This window comes from Trichomycterus rosablanca, chromosome 7, assembly GCF_030014385.1.
Source record: "Trichomycterus rosablanca isolate fTriRos1 chromosome 7, fTriRos1.hap1, whole genome shotgun sequence".
NCBI classification, from domain to species: domain Eukaryota; kingdom Metazoa; phylum Chordata; class Actinopteri; order Siluriformes; family Trichomycteridae; genus Trichomycterus; species Trichomycterus rosablanca.
In genome coordinates, this window is record NC_085994.1 from 12,160,266 (window position 1) to 12,175,268 (window position 15,003).

General features: G+C 38.5%; 1 protein-coding gene across 1 annotated transcript; it reads right to left on the reverse strand.

Annotated features, from left to right (window-relative positions):
* spryd4 (SPRY domain containing 4) lies at positions 1–4,146 on the reverse strand. The gene is made up of 2 exons (XM_062998742.1): positions 4,008–4,146; positions 1–1,817 (listed from the first exon to the last, which is right to left on the reverse strand). Exons 1-2 carry the CDS (start codon positions 4,144–4,146, stop codon positions 1,279–1,281), a joined length of 678 nt encoding a protein of 225 aa, XP_062854812.1. The 3' UTR covers positions 1–1,278.
* Between the last annotated feature and the right edge of the window lie 10,857 nt (positions 4,147–15,003).

Below are 15,003 nucleotides of genomic sequence, written 5' to 3' on the forward strand. Positions count from 1 at the left end.
TGCTATGTACTCTTTTTTATTTAACATTACATAGTATGAAATGTACATTTACAATTCCAATTCACATTACAGGTTTATTTTTTATTATGTTTATTATTATTCAAAACAGATGAAAGAGTCCCTTTAAAAACTTTATATATGACAATAAGTTGTAAAAGCTTATACATGTTTTCAGTGGGGTCGAAAGACCCAGAATACCCAGGACAGGGCGCCAATCCTTTGCAGGGCTTCGACCAATTCCCCTCTCCCTCTCTTGGACGTAGTCAATCATGGTAGTGTAGACAGCTGATAGCACCACTGACATTCTAACCTGAATCTCAGCAGTAGTGGGCTAATGTAACAGCCCACCACTGCACTATCTGAGTGTTAAAGTTAACATTCTAAAAAAAAAAAAAAGAGTCAGCGCCCAGGTGGCACAGCAGGATAAACTCCTCGGTTTGAAACTCTGGGTTGCCACCGGTCGGCTGGGCGCCATCTAGCGGGCATAACTGGCAGTTCCCGTCAGCAGACACGTCTCTGCTAGGACGACCAAACTATGTGGATGGGGTCTTCAAACGCTGTGTAAGGACCCTGATTAGCAGAAAAAGAGGCACCTGTGCAGAGTGCATGGATGAAAAAGGATTCCGCTAAGGGCTGCACGCGGGCCGGAAGAGGCATGAGCAGCAATATACCCACCTTGACTGGAATCAGGGATCCCCCAGCAGCGGAAGACAAATTGACCATGCTAAATTGCAAGAAAATGGGACAAAATGCATAAACAGAAAAAAAAAAATGTGACAATTTGGACAGCACAGTGGCACAGCAAGTTGTGCCACACAGCATCATGGTTCTGGGTTAAAAGTTCTCCTAGGTGTTTCCTCCATATACCTTGGCTTCCTTCTACAATTCAAAGATGCACAAGGTGAATTAGCTGATCTAAACTGCTCATAGGTGTGTAATGCACTTTACAGTGTCTGATCCACCATAACCCTAATTAGGATGATACACTTACAGAATGACAAAACTTGATGCAAAGGATTAGTGCATCCCTACACTTCTGCCATATTGCCCACTGCTACTTTCTCATCATTTTAAGTCATTTACACACTGTCGAATAGTGTATTGCCACATATTGTATGTGTTTTAAGAGGTAACAAAAGCTAGACTGCTTAATTTCAGCCCATGGTTAGTTCAGTACAATGAGGACTTATGGCACACTGCTTTTTATTTGGAACCAAACCTTTTCTTATTGCCTTACAGATCCAGTATACGGCAGGGAAGGTTTGTGTGTGTGCTCTTTTAAATCCCTTGTGGCACCTCTAACCCAGAGTGTGTGACGATTTCTCCATCCCACAGACCAAACGCTGGACAGATTGGTGAATTAAAACACGTTTTTATCGTGTGCACCACCTTGCCAGCCTGGGGATCCACTAGGCTGAGCTGACCAGCCTCAAAGTCCACGAGCAGCCCGACTAGATCCGGCTTCCCCACCAGTGACACAGGAACCTGCTTGTTAGTGGTCATGGCATACCACTTTCTTTGCACATAAGAGAAGACCCAGGAGGACGAGTTTGTTCCAATGCACTCATCACGAGACATCGCCGTTTCAGCCACTCCAATGCGAAATTCCTGAGACTTTTTAACAGTAACCTCCCAGTAGTGGCGTCCAGATTCAATATGGCTGTCAGCAAACACAATGGCCCAGTCCTGGAAACGTAAAGGGGAGTCTTGTACACAGCTCGGGTCCAGGCCCAGCATTCGGTAAATCACACCTGTGTCTTTCTTAAAGAGATCGAGACTGCTGTGTGCCGTGCGCTCATCCAGTTTAAACTGCAACTCTGTCACAGACAAATAATAATGATCAGCAGCACATCACATCTTATATGCAAATAAAAGAACTTAGCACACTAAGGTGCAAACATTTTATTTACTAATACTACATAAAACATTTAAAACAGGTGTAGAATTAAAAATATTGTTGTCAACAGCTGAAGAAACATGTACAATGCTGAGACTGATCTAAGATTTCTTGCACAAACCACCTATTTAATAAAAAAAACTGAATTTAAGGTGGTTTTCATATGCTTATTTTAAATACAATCTATGGTATATTTACTATATCTATTTATACTGTTATGGTTTAAGTTAGATGGCATTGTTGCAAGGTTGTGTTCACAAAGCCTTTCCTAAACCCAGCTTAACTACGAAATGTAATGTATATGGAATCTAAGCAAAATAATGCATAAACGCTATTATATTTATTGGTATTATTACTGATAAACCATTCGTGTGAAGGCTTTCAGTAAAGCTGCATGCTTACATACAAAATAATGCATTTAAATTTATCATAAGCACTGCTGAATTTCTTTCTGGATGAATGGCTTCCTAAGTTCTTCCAAATGAAGCAGAAGGAAGTCATTATGTTTATCAAAGAGCAAAAATTCTGGTTTGTGGAACATGAAATCGAATGTAGCAAAACACATAATCACACTACACAATGCCTGGCCTTGATAACAATATGCTTTTACACACAGTGCAACCCCACCGTGGCTTCTTTAGGGACAAACCCCAGACCCAAATACCATTTGTAAATGTCCCGAGTACAAAGTTTGATGTGGCTGTCTTTGAAACCACTTTTGTGTTGACCTACTGATGTATTTTAGGTAATTATGCTGTTTTTCCTGAACGTTCTTTTAGTTAAAGGTAATGGACCACTACACTAACATTGTTCTGTAAAATTTCTTAATACAACTGTAAATTTGATGGGGTTTTTTGATAATTAAAATATGTCTAGAAACTGAGGGAAAAAAGTAGCCCAAACACTTGCTTCCTTCTGGAATAAGATTAAAGTGCATTCACGATGAAAAACATTTTAGGTGTATTTTTGTGTATTTACTGTAAGTTATTCCAAAAGTGGTTAGAAAAATCTTTTTAGAGCGGTGGTAGGATGATACAATTACTGAATGACAAAACACTTCTGCCATATTGCCCACCACTACTTTCACATTATTTGAAATAATTTACATACTGTTTCATGGGCGGCACGGTGGCTAAGTGGGTAGCACTGTCGCCTCACAGCAAGAAGGTCCTGGGTTCGATCCTCAGGTGGGGCGATCTGGGTCCTTTCTGTGTGGAGTTTGCATGTTCTCCACGTGTCTGCGTGGGTTTACTCCGGGAGCTCCGGTTTCCTCCCACAGTCCAAAAACATGCAAGTGAGGTAAATTGGAGACACTAAATTGTCCATGACTGTGTTCGATATAACCTTGTGAACTGATGAACCTTGTGTGAAGATAAACTACCGTTTCTTGTCATGAATGTAACCAAAAGTGTAAAACATGACGTTAAAATCCTAATAAACAATCAACAAACACACTGTTTCATAGAGTAGTCCCACATATCTTACTGTTTTTTAGAAGCTGGGTTATTATGCTGTTTTTCCTCAAAGTTCTTTTGGTTTAAGATAATGGACCAATACACTAACATTCTTCTGTAAAATTTCTTAATACAAACTGTAAATTTGATGGGGTTTTTTGATATGTCTAGAACCTGAGGGAGAAAAGTATACCAAACACTTGCTTTCTTCTGGGATGAGATTAAAGTGCGTTCATGCTTAAAAACTTTGAAGTTTATTTTATTTATTTACTGTATAAAATATTATTATTTATTTAATACTGTATAGACAGTATTAAATCAGAGGACAATTGCGAGTTTGGTCTAATATTCGGAATGAAGAGTTGGCAGGATAGTTTGGTTGCAGTGCTGCTGGACTGGTAACTTTTGGGTTGTGTTGTGGCAGTCTGAAGGGTCACAATACAGCTGTCAACAACAACTCAGTATCCAAGCATCTAATTACCCGCAAATATAATACTTTTTGTTAAATATCTGCACTAATATCCGCTTTTACAAACAATTTGTTCGTTTTTCTGGTTTGGACAACAATCATCACGTGTCTATCACGACAGTTTAGATTGACCGAACACATCCCGTGACCTCTGATCTCTCCTGGCAGTACAGTATATGTAACTCACGGTTTCGTTGGCTGATGGAGACATAACATCTCCAGCTGAGCGCTTCTGTCGCTGTTGCTGCTCGTTTACCAGTAAACAGAACATTAGCTGCCCTTCGGCCTAAACGGCTCCACAAAACAGCGTGCGATGATAACGCCATCTTGTCCCACATGGAACAGAAGCGTTCTCACCGTCACGTTTCGCCCGAACTAGTCATTACAACTGCTTAGATAATGCTGCCACCTACAGGACAGCGAAGGATATATAGGCTGTACAGTACACGGAGGTACAAATCCTTCTTATCTTTTTAGACTGTGGAGTGGACCCACTGCGACCCTGAATTGAAGATGAATGTGAAAAAGAATGAATAAATGAACTACTCATTGCCTACTATTTTTTCTAGAAAACAATTACAAACATTTGTGGATCCGCCAACATTTTAACAAGGATATTTTTACATTTTCAGCATTTAGCAGATGCTTTTATCCAAAGCAACTTACAATGAGCAATTGAGGATTAAGGGCCTTGCTTAGGGACCCAACAGTGGCAACTTGATGGTGGCGGGGCTTGAACCAGGAACCTTCTGTGTACTAGTCCAGTACCTTAACCACCGAGCTATCACTGGCCCACAGATATTAATCTGTCAGCTTGAATTAACCAATTTATTACGAATACAACTTGGACCATTAAGCCCAAATCACTTTAAAAAACTTTAAAACTATAAATACCCCCTCACACTGTTTTAATAAAAAAACTGAAATCAATTAAAATAACCAACATAGAAGACACATTTCAAAACAGTTAGCTATAGCTTTAAAAGCTAAGGTTAATCATAAAAGTTAGCATTAGCATTAACGTTTATTTTAAGAGCATTCATTATCTAGGAAAAATGAAATACACTAAATGTATAAATGATATTCAATAATTAATATCATATTAAAACATTATTATTTATATGTATATTTTAATACACTGCAGGCTTTAGAGGTTAAAACATTATATTCATGTCTAAAAAATTATTTTCCCACTTGCGCCAGCGTCCTAAAACAACATCCCAGCTAACAAAATTACGTTCTGAGAACGTTCCCCAAACGTCCCATTTTGGTTGTGGGAACGTTGCATTGGAATGTTCCCTCAACGTTATTTTGTCCAGTTTTCTTGATGTTCTCAGAACGTTTTTTTAAAGTTATGAAAACGTTCATAGAACGTTACCTAAACCTCATTTGCAACCATAATTTAACGTTCTTGGAACGTTGTCTTGGAATGTTCTAAGAACATTTTAAATAAGGTCCTCTGAACGTTCCCTTAACATTCCATTTCGGTTGTATGAATGTTTTATTAGAACGATCCTTCAACGTTATTTTGTCAGTTTTTTGTCAGTTTTCTTAATATTCTCAAGACATTTAATACAAGTTAAAGAATGTCACAGATTAAGAACATACCCAAAAACATTTTTAAATGTTTTAAATGTTACTTTGACATACTTTTAACATAACTACAGATTATGTTAATACAAGACAATGTTAATCCCTCTGTCTCTGTGATATATTGTATGAAGGAGATTGCAGGCAGGGAGAGAATCTGTTTAACTCTGCACATTTATTCTCAACATACACATACACACACATTCATGCTTCCAACCTGTTATATGTGCATTCGCTTAGTAATTCTACTGTCATTATTTTATATACCACCACCAGCCAGTAATAGTAACAACTGCACAGTTTCCACCTTGTATATTGTAGCATCGGCGTCGAGGAAGGGATAGGAAATAGCCAGCCCATTCCCAGCGCTGATCAACACGGTCACGGTAGATCTTGATACCACAGGCACAAGTCCTTCTGGGTAAAGCTCCGCCCCCTTCTCGTCCACAGGAGCGGGTCGCTACAATATTTTATATACCACCACCAGCCAGTAGTAGTAACGACTGCACAGTTACCACCTTGGATTCCCCATCATGCTCCACACCAGCCGCTGATTTGGCACCCCCCAACCATAACTACAGGTCAAGTTAGAGGTCAACTAAGGAGGCTTCGTGTGTGCCCAAAAATGCTAAAAGCATGTGCTGTTGAACTGGGGGAGCCACTCCAATACATCTTTAACCAAAGCCTGAGACTGGCGAAAGTTCCCACACTGTGGAAAACATCATATGTCGTCCCAGTCCCCAAGAAAGCACACCCCAGCGTGCCAAACGACTTCAGACCAGTCGCCCTGACGTCGCACATCATGATACTCTGCTACTCCACCACCTCAGACTGCAGGTCCATCACGCACTGGACCCACTGCAGTTCGCCTACCAAGAGAAGGTGGGGGTAGAGAATGCCATCCTCAATATGCTACATATAACCTACTCTCATCTCGACAAGGGAAGCGGAGCGGTGAGAATTTTGTTCTTCGATTTTTCCAGTGCGTTCAACACAATCCAGCCACTCCTATTGGGAGACAAACTGTTGAGGATGGGGGTGGACTCATTCCTGGTGACCGACTGTAAGTACATGCCACATGCAGAAGTTCTCAGACGACACTGCAATTGTGGGGTGTACTGGGGGGCAGGAGGAGGAGTACAGGTGCCTGGTGGATAACTTTGTGTCATTGTTATTAATATATATATATATATCCATAAATGATACATTGTAGATATTTATAACTATAACAACATCCTTATCTTTATATTTATTCTTATATATCTGTATATATTGCTTATAAGAATAGTTTCAATACTGCTTTTATCACATGTACCAGATGCACAATTTGCACATGCTGTTTCTCTGTTGCTACCATATGCTGTATTAATGCACCTTATTTACTTACTTACCTTATTTTGTATTTGTTTAAGTTTTCTCTTCTTTGTGAAACTACTGGAGACCAATAATTTCCTTCAGGATAAATAAAGTATCTGTCTGTCTGTCTATCTATCTATCTATCTATCTATCTATCTATCTATCTATCTATCTATCTATCTATCTATCTATCTATCTATCTATCTATCTATCTATCTATCTATCTATCTATCTATCTATCTATCTATCTATCTATCTATCTATCTATCTAGTCATTAAGTATTTACTGCCACCTTCTAACCGTTAACTAACTTACAGTTATATATCACCAAATACACTTCTAATATACTACAGTCTTAAACCCCCCAACCCCCTCAGACATTACCATTAATTAAAAAAAATATCTGAATCACTCTGATAACATTTGCTATGATGGTCTAATTCAAACAATTCATGTGATAATACTGACATAAACGGAGGCAAAATCAATGCAAACATATTTATTTTAAAAAATGTTTTATCATCATCATCAATCAAATTCAATTTGAATTTGATTGAAAATGAAAAAGGAACAATCCCTCAATTTTTCTATCCCTTATAAACTGAGGTAAAATCAGTTACAATGTATTGTATTTATTATATGTTATTATTATTATTATTATTATCAAGCAATTAATTTAAATTAATCAGTGGAAAATGGAAAAAATATATATAAATTCTAATGTAAATGAATAAAAAGAAAATGGGGAAAAAAACAAATAAAGTCAGGTAGTAATTCAGGGCGTCTCTGCATGCTCCAACTGCAAAGTAAACAAAGAGGTTTTTTAAGTATTTCTTTATTAGTACATGTAAAACATTTTACACTGTAACCAAGTCATTCTGGACAGCTAAAATACAAAGCTTCCTTGAAGTTTATAAATAAATAAACTTTAAATAAAAATCTGTTTTTTTATTATGTATTAAAAGGTAAAAGTGTAAGTATAAGAGTTGTAGTGTGTAATGTAAGTTACACCTGATAAAATACAACTTGTTTTGGAGCAATTTGATGAGTTTTTTTAAATCTATTGAAGTTATCAATATGCTGAATACTTTAAATACTATTGAAGTTATAAATAAAAATCTGTTTTTTATTATGTAATAAAGTGTAAAAGTGTCAGTATAAGAGTTGTAGTATGTAATGTGATTTACACTTGATGAAATACAACTTGTTTTGGAACAATTTGATGCATATTTTAAAAGCTATTGAAGTTATTAATATGCTAAATACTTTAAATGCTATTGAAGTTATGAATAAAAATCTGTTTTTTATTATGTAATAAAGTTTAGAAATGTCAATATAAGAGTTGCATGTAATGTGATTTACACTTGATGAAATACAACTTGTTTTGAGCATTTTGATGCATATTTTAAAAAGCTATTGAAGTTATTAATATGCTGAATACTTTAAATGCTTTTGAAGTTATGAATAAACATCTGTTTATTATTATATATTAAAGGGTAAAAGTGTCAGTATAAGAGTTGTAATATGTAATGTGGGTTACACTTAATAAAATACAACTTGTTTTAGAGCAATCTGATGAATATTGTAAAAGCTACTGAAATTATTAATATGCTGAATACTTTAAATGCTTTTGAAGTTATGAATAAAAATCTGTTTTTTTTATTATGTAATAAAGTGTAAAAGTGTAAGTATAAGAGTTGTAGTATGTAATGTGATTTACACTTAATAAAATACAAATTGTTTTGAAGCAATTTGATGAATATTGTAAAAGCTATTGAAGGTATAACTATGCTGAATACTTTAAATGTTATTAATGTTATGAAAAAAATCTGTTTTTTATTATGTAATTAAGGGTAATATGCAGAACACTTTAAATGCTATGGAAGTTATAAATAAAAATCTGTTTTTATTATGTATTAAAGGGTAAAAGTGTCAGTATAAGAGTTGTAGTATGTAATGTGGGTTACACTTGATAAAATACAACTTGTTTCGGAGAAATTTGATGCATATTTTAAAATGCTATTGAAGTTATGAATAAAAATCAGTTTTTTATTATTTAATAAAGGGTAAAAGTGTAAGTATTAGAGTTGTAGTAAACTTGACAACTTGTTTTGGTGCAATTTGATGAATATTGTAAAAGCTGTTGAAGTAATTAATATGCTGAATACTTTAAATGCTATTGAAGTTTTGAATAAAAATCTGTTGTTTATTATGAAATAAAGTGTAAAAGTGTAAGTATTAGAGTTGTAGTATGTAATGTGGGTTACACTTGATGAAATACAACTTGTTTTGGATTTGTATTAAATAAAATATTATATAAAGCAAAACTGTTCAGTAGGAAGCAATTAATTCAGTCTTACAGTGGTGCATTTTATGACCTATTTAAATCAATGTAAATCATTTGACATATATATATATATACAGTGTATCACAAAAGTGAGTACACCCCTCACATTTCTGCAAATATTTCATTATATCTTTTCATGGGACAGCACTATATACATGAAACTTGGATATAACTTAGAGTAGTCAGTGTACAGCTTGTATAGCAGTGTAGATTTACTGTCTTCTGAAAATAACTCAACACACAGCCATTAATGTCTAAATAGCTGGCAACATAAGTGAGTACACCCCACAGTGAACATGTCCAAATTGTGCCCAAATGTGTCGTTGTCCCTCCCTGGTGTCATGTGTCAAGGTCCCAGGTGTAAATGGGGAGCAGGGCTGTTAAATTTGGTGTTTTGGGTACAATTCTCTCATACTGGCCACTGGATATTCAACATGGCACCTCATGGCAAAGAACTCTCTGAGGATGTGAGAAATAGAATTGTTGCTCTCCACAAAGATGGCCTGGGCTATAAGAAGATTGCTAACACCCTGAAACTGAGCTACAGCATGGTGGCCAAGGTCATACAGCGGTTTTCCAGGACAGGTTCCACTCAGAACAGGCTTCGCCAGGGTCGACCAAAGAAGTTGAGTCCACGTGTTCGGCGTCATATCCAGAGGTTGGCTTTAAAAAATAGACACATGAGTGCTGCCAGCATTGATGCAGAGGTTGAAGACGTGGGAGGTCAGCCTGTCAGTGCTCAGACCATACGCCGCACACTGCATCAACTCGGTCTGCATGGTCGTCATCCCAGAAGGAAGCTGACGCACAAGAAAGCCCGCAAACAGTTTGCTGAAGACAAGCAGTCCAAGAACATGGATTACTGGAATGCCCTGTGGTCTGACGAGACCAAGATAAACTTGTTTGGCTCAGATGGTGTCCAGCATGTGTGGCGGCGCCCTGGTGAGAAGTACCAAGACAACTGTATCTTGCCTACAGTCAAGCATGGTGGTGGTAGCATCATGGTCTTGGGCTGCATGAGTGTGCTGGCACTGGGGAGCTGCAGTTCAGTGAGGGAAACATGAATTCCAACATGTACTGTGACATTCTGAAACAGAGCATGATCCCCTCCCTTCAAAAACTGGGCCTCATGGCAGTTTTCCAACAGGATAACGACCCCAAACACAACCTCCAAGATGACAACTGCCTTGCTGAGGAAGCTGAAGGTAAAAGTGATAGACTAAACCCAATTGAGCACCTGTGGCGCATCCTCAAGTGGAAGGTGGAGGAGTTCAAGGTGTCTAACATCCACCAGCTCCGTGATGTCATCATGGAGGAGTGGAAGAGGATTCCAGTAGCAACCTGTGCAGCTCTGGTGAATTCCATGCCCAGGAGGGTTAAGGCAGTGCTGGATAATAATGGTGGTCACACAAAATATTGACACTTTGGGCACAATTTGGACATGTTCACTGTGGGGTGTACTCACTTATGTTGCAGCCATTTAGACATTAATGGTTGTGTGTTGAGTTATTTTCAGAAGACAGTAAATCTACACTGCTATACAAGTTGTACACTGACTACTCTAAGTTATATCCAAGTTTCATGTCTATAGTGTTGTCCCATGAAAAGATATAATGAAATATTTGCAGAAATGTGAGGGGTGTACTCAATTTTGTGATACACTGTATATACAGTGGGGTCAAAAAGTATTTAGTCAGCCACTGATTGTGCAAGTTCTCCTACTTAGAAAGATGAGAGAGGTCTGTAATTTTCATCATAGGTACACTTCAACTATGAGAGACAAAATGAGAAAAAAAAAACAGGAAATCACATTGTAGGATTTTTAAAGAATTTATTTGTAAATGATGGTGGAAAATAAGTATTTGGTCAATAACAAACAAGCAAGATTTCTGGCTCTCACAGACCTGTAACTTTTTCTTTAAGAAGCTCTTCTGTCCTCCACTCGTTACCTGTATTAATGGCACCTGTTTGACCTCGTTATCTGTATAAAAGACACCTGTCCACAACCTCAAACAGTCAGACTCCAAACTCAACCATGGCCAAGACCAAAGAGCTGTCGAAGGACACCAGGAAGAAAATTGTAGACCTGCACCAGGCTGGGAAGAGTGAATCTACAATAGGCAAGCAGGTTGGTGTGAATAAATCAACTGTGGGAGCAATTGTAAGAAAATGGAAGACATACAAGACCATTGATAATCTCCCTCGGGGTCAAGATCTCATCCCGTGGGGTCAAAATGATCATGAGAACGGTGAGCAAAAATCCCAGAACTACACGGAGGGACCTGATGAATGACCTGCAGAGAGCTGGGACCAAAGTACCAAGGCTACCATCAGTAACACACTACGTCGAGAGGGACTCAAATCCTGCAGTGCCAGGCGTGTCCCCCTGCTTAAGCCAGTACATGTCCAGGCCCGTCTGAAGTTTGCCAGAGAGCTTATGGATGATCCAGAAGAGGATTGGGAGAATATCATGTGGTCAGATGAAACCAAAATGGAACTTTTTGGTAAAAACTGAACTCGTCGTGTTTGGAGGAAGAAGAATGCTGAGTAAACACCATACCTACTGTGAAGCATGGGGGTGAAAACATCATGCTTTGGGGCTGTTTTTCTGCAAAGGGGACAGGACGACTGATCCGTGTTAAGGGAAGAATGAACGGGGTCTTGTATCGTGAGATTTTAAGCAAAAACCTCCTTCCATCAGTGAGAGCATTGAAGATGGAACGTGGCTGGGTCTTCCAGCATGACAATGATCCCAAACACACCGCTCGGGCAACAAAGGAGTGGCTCCGTAAAAAGCATTTCAAGGTCCTGGAGTGGCCTAGCCAGTCTCCAGACCTCAACCCCATAGAAAATTTGTGGAGTCCGTGTTGCCCAGTGACAGCCCCAAAACATCACTGCTCTAGAGGAGATCTGCATGGAGGAATGGGCCAAAATACCAGCTACAGTGTGTGCAAACCTGGTGAAGACTTACAGGAAACGTTTGACCTCTGTCATTGCCAACAAAGGTTATGTTACAAAGTATTGAGTTGAACTTTTGTCTCTCATAGTTGAAGTGTACCTATGATGAAAATTACAGACCTTTCTCATCTTTCTAAGTAGGAGAACCTGCACAATCAGTGGCTGACTAAATACTTTTTGGCCCCACTGTATATACAGTGTATCACAAAAGTGAGTACACCCCTCACATTTCTGCAAATATTTTATTATATCTTTTCATGGGACGACACTATAGACATGAAACTTGGATATAACTTAGAGTAGTCAGTGTACAACTTGTATAGCAGTGTAGATTTACTGTCTTCTGAAAATAACTCAACACACAGCCATTAATGTCTAAATAGCTGGCAACATAAGTGAGTACACCCCACAGTGAACATGTCCAAATTGTGCCCAAAGTGTCAATATTTTGTGTGACCACCATTATTATCACTGCCTTAACCCTCCTGGGCATGGAATTCACCAGAGCTGCACAGGTTGCTACTGGAATCCTCTTCCACTCCTCCATGATAACATCACGGAGCTGGTGGATGTTAGACACCTTGAACTCCTCCACCTTCCACTTGAGGATGCGCCACAGGTGCTCAATTGGGTTTAGTCCATCACCTTTACCTTCAGCTTCCTCAGCAAGGCAGTTGTCATCTTGGAGGTTGTGTTTGGGGTCGTTATCCTGTTGGAAAACTGCCATGAGGCCCAGTTTTCGAAGGGAGGGGATCATGCTCTGTTTCAGAATGTCACAGTACATGTTGGAATTAATGTTTCCCTCAATGAACTGCAGCTCCCCAGTGCCAGCAACACTCATGCAGCCCAAGACTATGATGCTACCACCACCATGCTTGACTGTAGGCAAGAGACAGTTGTCTTGGTACTTCTCACCAGGGCGCCGCCACACATGCTGGACACCATCTGAGCCAAACAAGTTTATCTTGGTCTCGTCAGACCACAGGGCATTCCAGTAATCCATGTTCTTGGACTGCTTGTCTTCAGCAAACTGTTTGCGGGCTTTCTTGTGTGTCAGCTTCCTTCTGGGATGACGACCATGCAGACCGAGTTGATGCAGTGTGCGGCGTATGGTCTGAGCACTGACAGGCTGACCTCCCACGTCTTCAACCTCTGCAGCAATGCTGGCAGCACTCATGTGTCTATTTTTTAAAGCCAACCTCTGGATATGACGCCGAACACGTGGACTCAACCTCTTTGGTCGACCCTGGCGAAGCCTGTTCCGAGTGGAACCTGTCCTGGAAAACAGCTGTATGACCTTGGCCACCATGCTGTAGCTCAGTTTCAGGGTGTTAGCAATTTTCTTATAGCCCAGGCCATCTTTGTGGAGAGCAACAATTCTATTTCTCACATCCTCAGAGAGTTCTTTGCCATGAGGTGCCATGTTGAATATCCAGTGGCCAGTATGAGAGAATTGTACCCAAAACACCAAATTTAACAGCCCTGCTCCCCATTTACACCTGGGACCTTGACACATGACACCAGGGAGGGACAACGACACATTTGGGCACAATTTGGACATGTTCACTGTGGGGTGTACTCACTTATGTTGCCAGCTATTTAGACATTAATGGCTGTATGTTGAGTTATTTTCAGAAGACAGTAAATCTACACTGCTATACAAGCTGTACACTGACTACTCTAAGTTATATCCAAGTTTCATGTCTATAGTGTTGTCCCATGAAAAGATGTAATGAAATATTTGCAGAAATGTGAGGGGTGTACTCACTTTTGTGATACACTGTATATATAATTTTTCCTAATATGCGTCTATAGAATATCACACACATACTCCTTTAAAATTTTGTTTAAAAAAAAAAAAACGTTAAAAGAACGTTCATATAACATTACACAGAATATTTATCAAGGTCACGTAACGTTTGAAGAACGTTCTATTAACGTTATTGTGAGAACGTTTTCTCATAACATTAGGAGAACTTTCACGTAACGTTAGTGAAAGTTGTGGGAACGTTCCCTGTTAGCTGGGATAAGTCACTGTAGGCAAGATACCCTATCCAGCCGTACACCCCTCAGACAACTAGGCCAATTGTTGACTTGTGGCCTAGCATGTTAGATTACCTTGCTAACCAAACACTCCATGTGAATAGTAATTTATGTACTTAGTCGTTAGTCTTATCTCAATCGACTTTCACCAGTTGGAATAACAAAGTAAGAAAGTTACTTCATGGCTTAGTTTCTGTCCATACAATGCAGTGTCAATTTGGGCACTTTTAGATCAGGATGCGTCTTCTTTACTAACCATGTCCAGTTAATTTAAATTACAACAGATAGACTCGAATATAGTTTTAGACAAATCTTAAGAATAATTAAAGCAAATAAGATGCACCTGACCACACCTGAGTGCTCAATGTGCTCTGGTACATAATCTGGTATGCTTGTAGTCCATTTGTCAATTTAGGGGAATATCTTTACTTCAAATTAAAATAAACTTATCCTGAACAATATATGAAATAACACTTCCCTTTAGCTAGAAGTAGTCAGATTATGTAAATAATTTAAATCACATGCCATGTACTTTGCAGTCAGAAATTTATCATCTATGGGGAACGGTTACATGTTAATCAGCACCTTACTTTACCAGAAAAATGCCAAGCAAGAAAATATTTTTTTTACATAGATAAATGGTTATCCATCCTTCCAGAATAGTTTCAGAAATGTACAGACTTAATTTCAAACTGTATTAAAGCTTTTCTGCCAGCTCATGATTTCCTTTAATTTGGCAACTCTACTAAAAGCACACAATATTTATGTCATATAAAGTCTTTATTTATTGACAACATTGTATAAATAACATGATATTGAATTAGACAATAAATAATCAATATGAATAAATACAAACAAAACAAAATTAATAAATATTAGAGTTGATAG

Excerpts from the sequence above, each read along its gene's own strand:
- spryd4 (XM_062998742.1), bottom strand. The coding sequence starts at position 4,146 with ATGGCGTTATCATCGCACGCTGTTTTGTGGAGCCGTTTAGGCCGAAGG. Across the intron at positions 1,818-4,007 it reads CTCCATCAGCCAACGAAACC|AGTTGCAGTTTAAACTGGAT; the intron begins GTGAGTTACATA and ends TGTCTGTGACAG.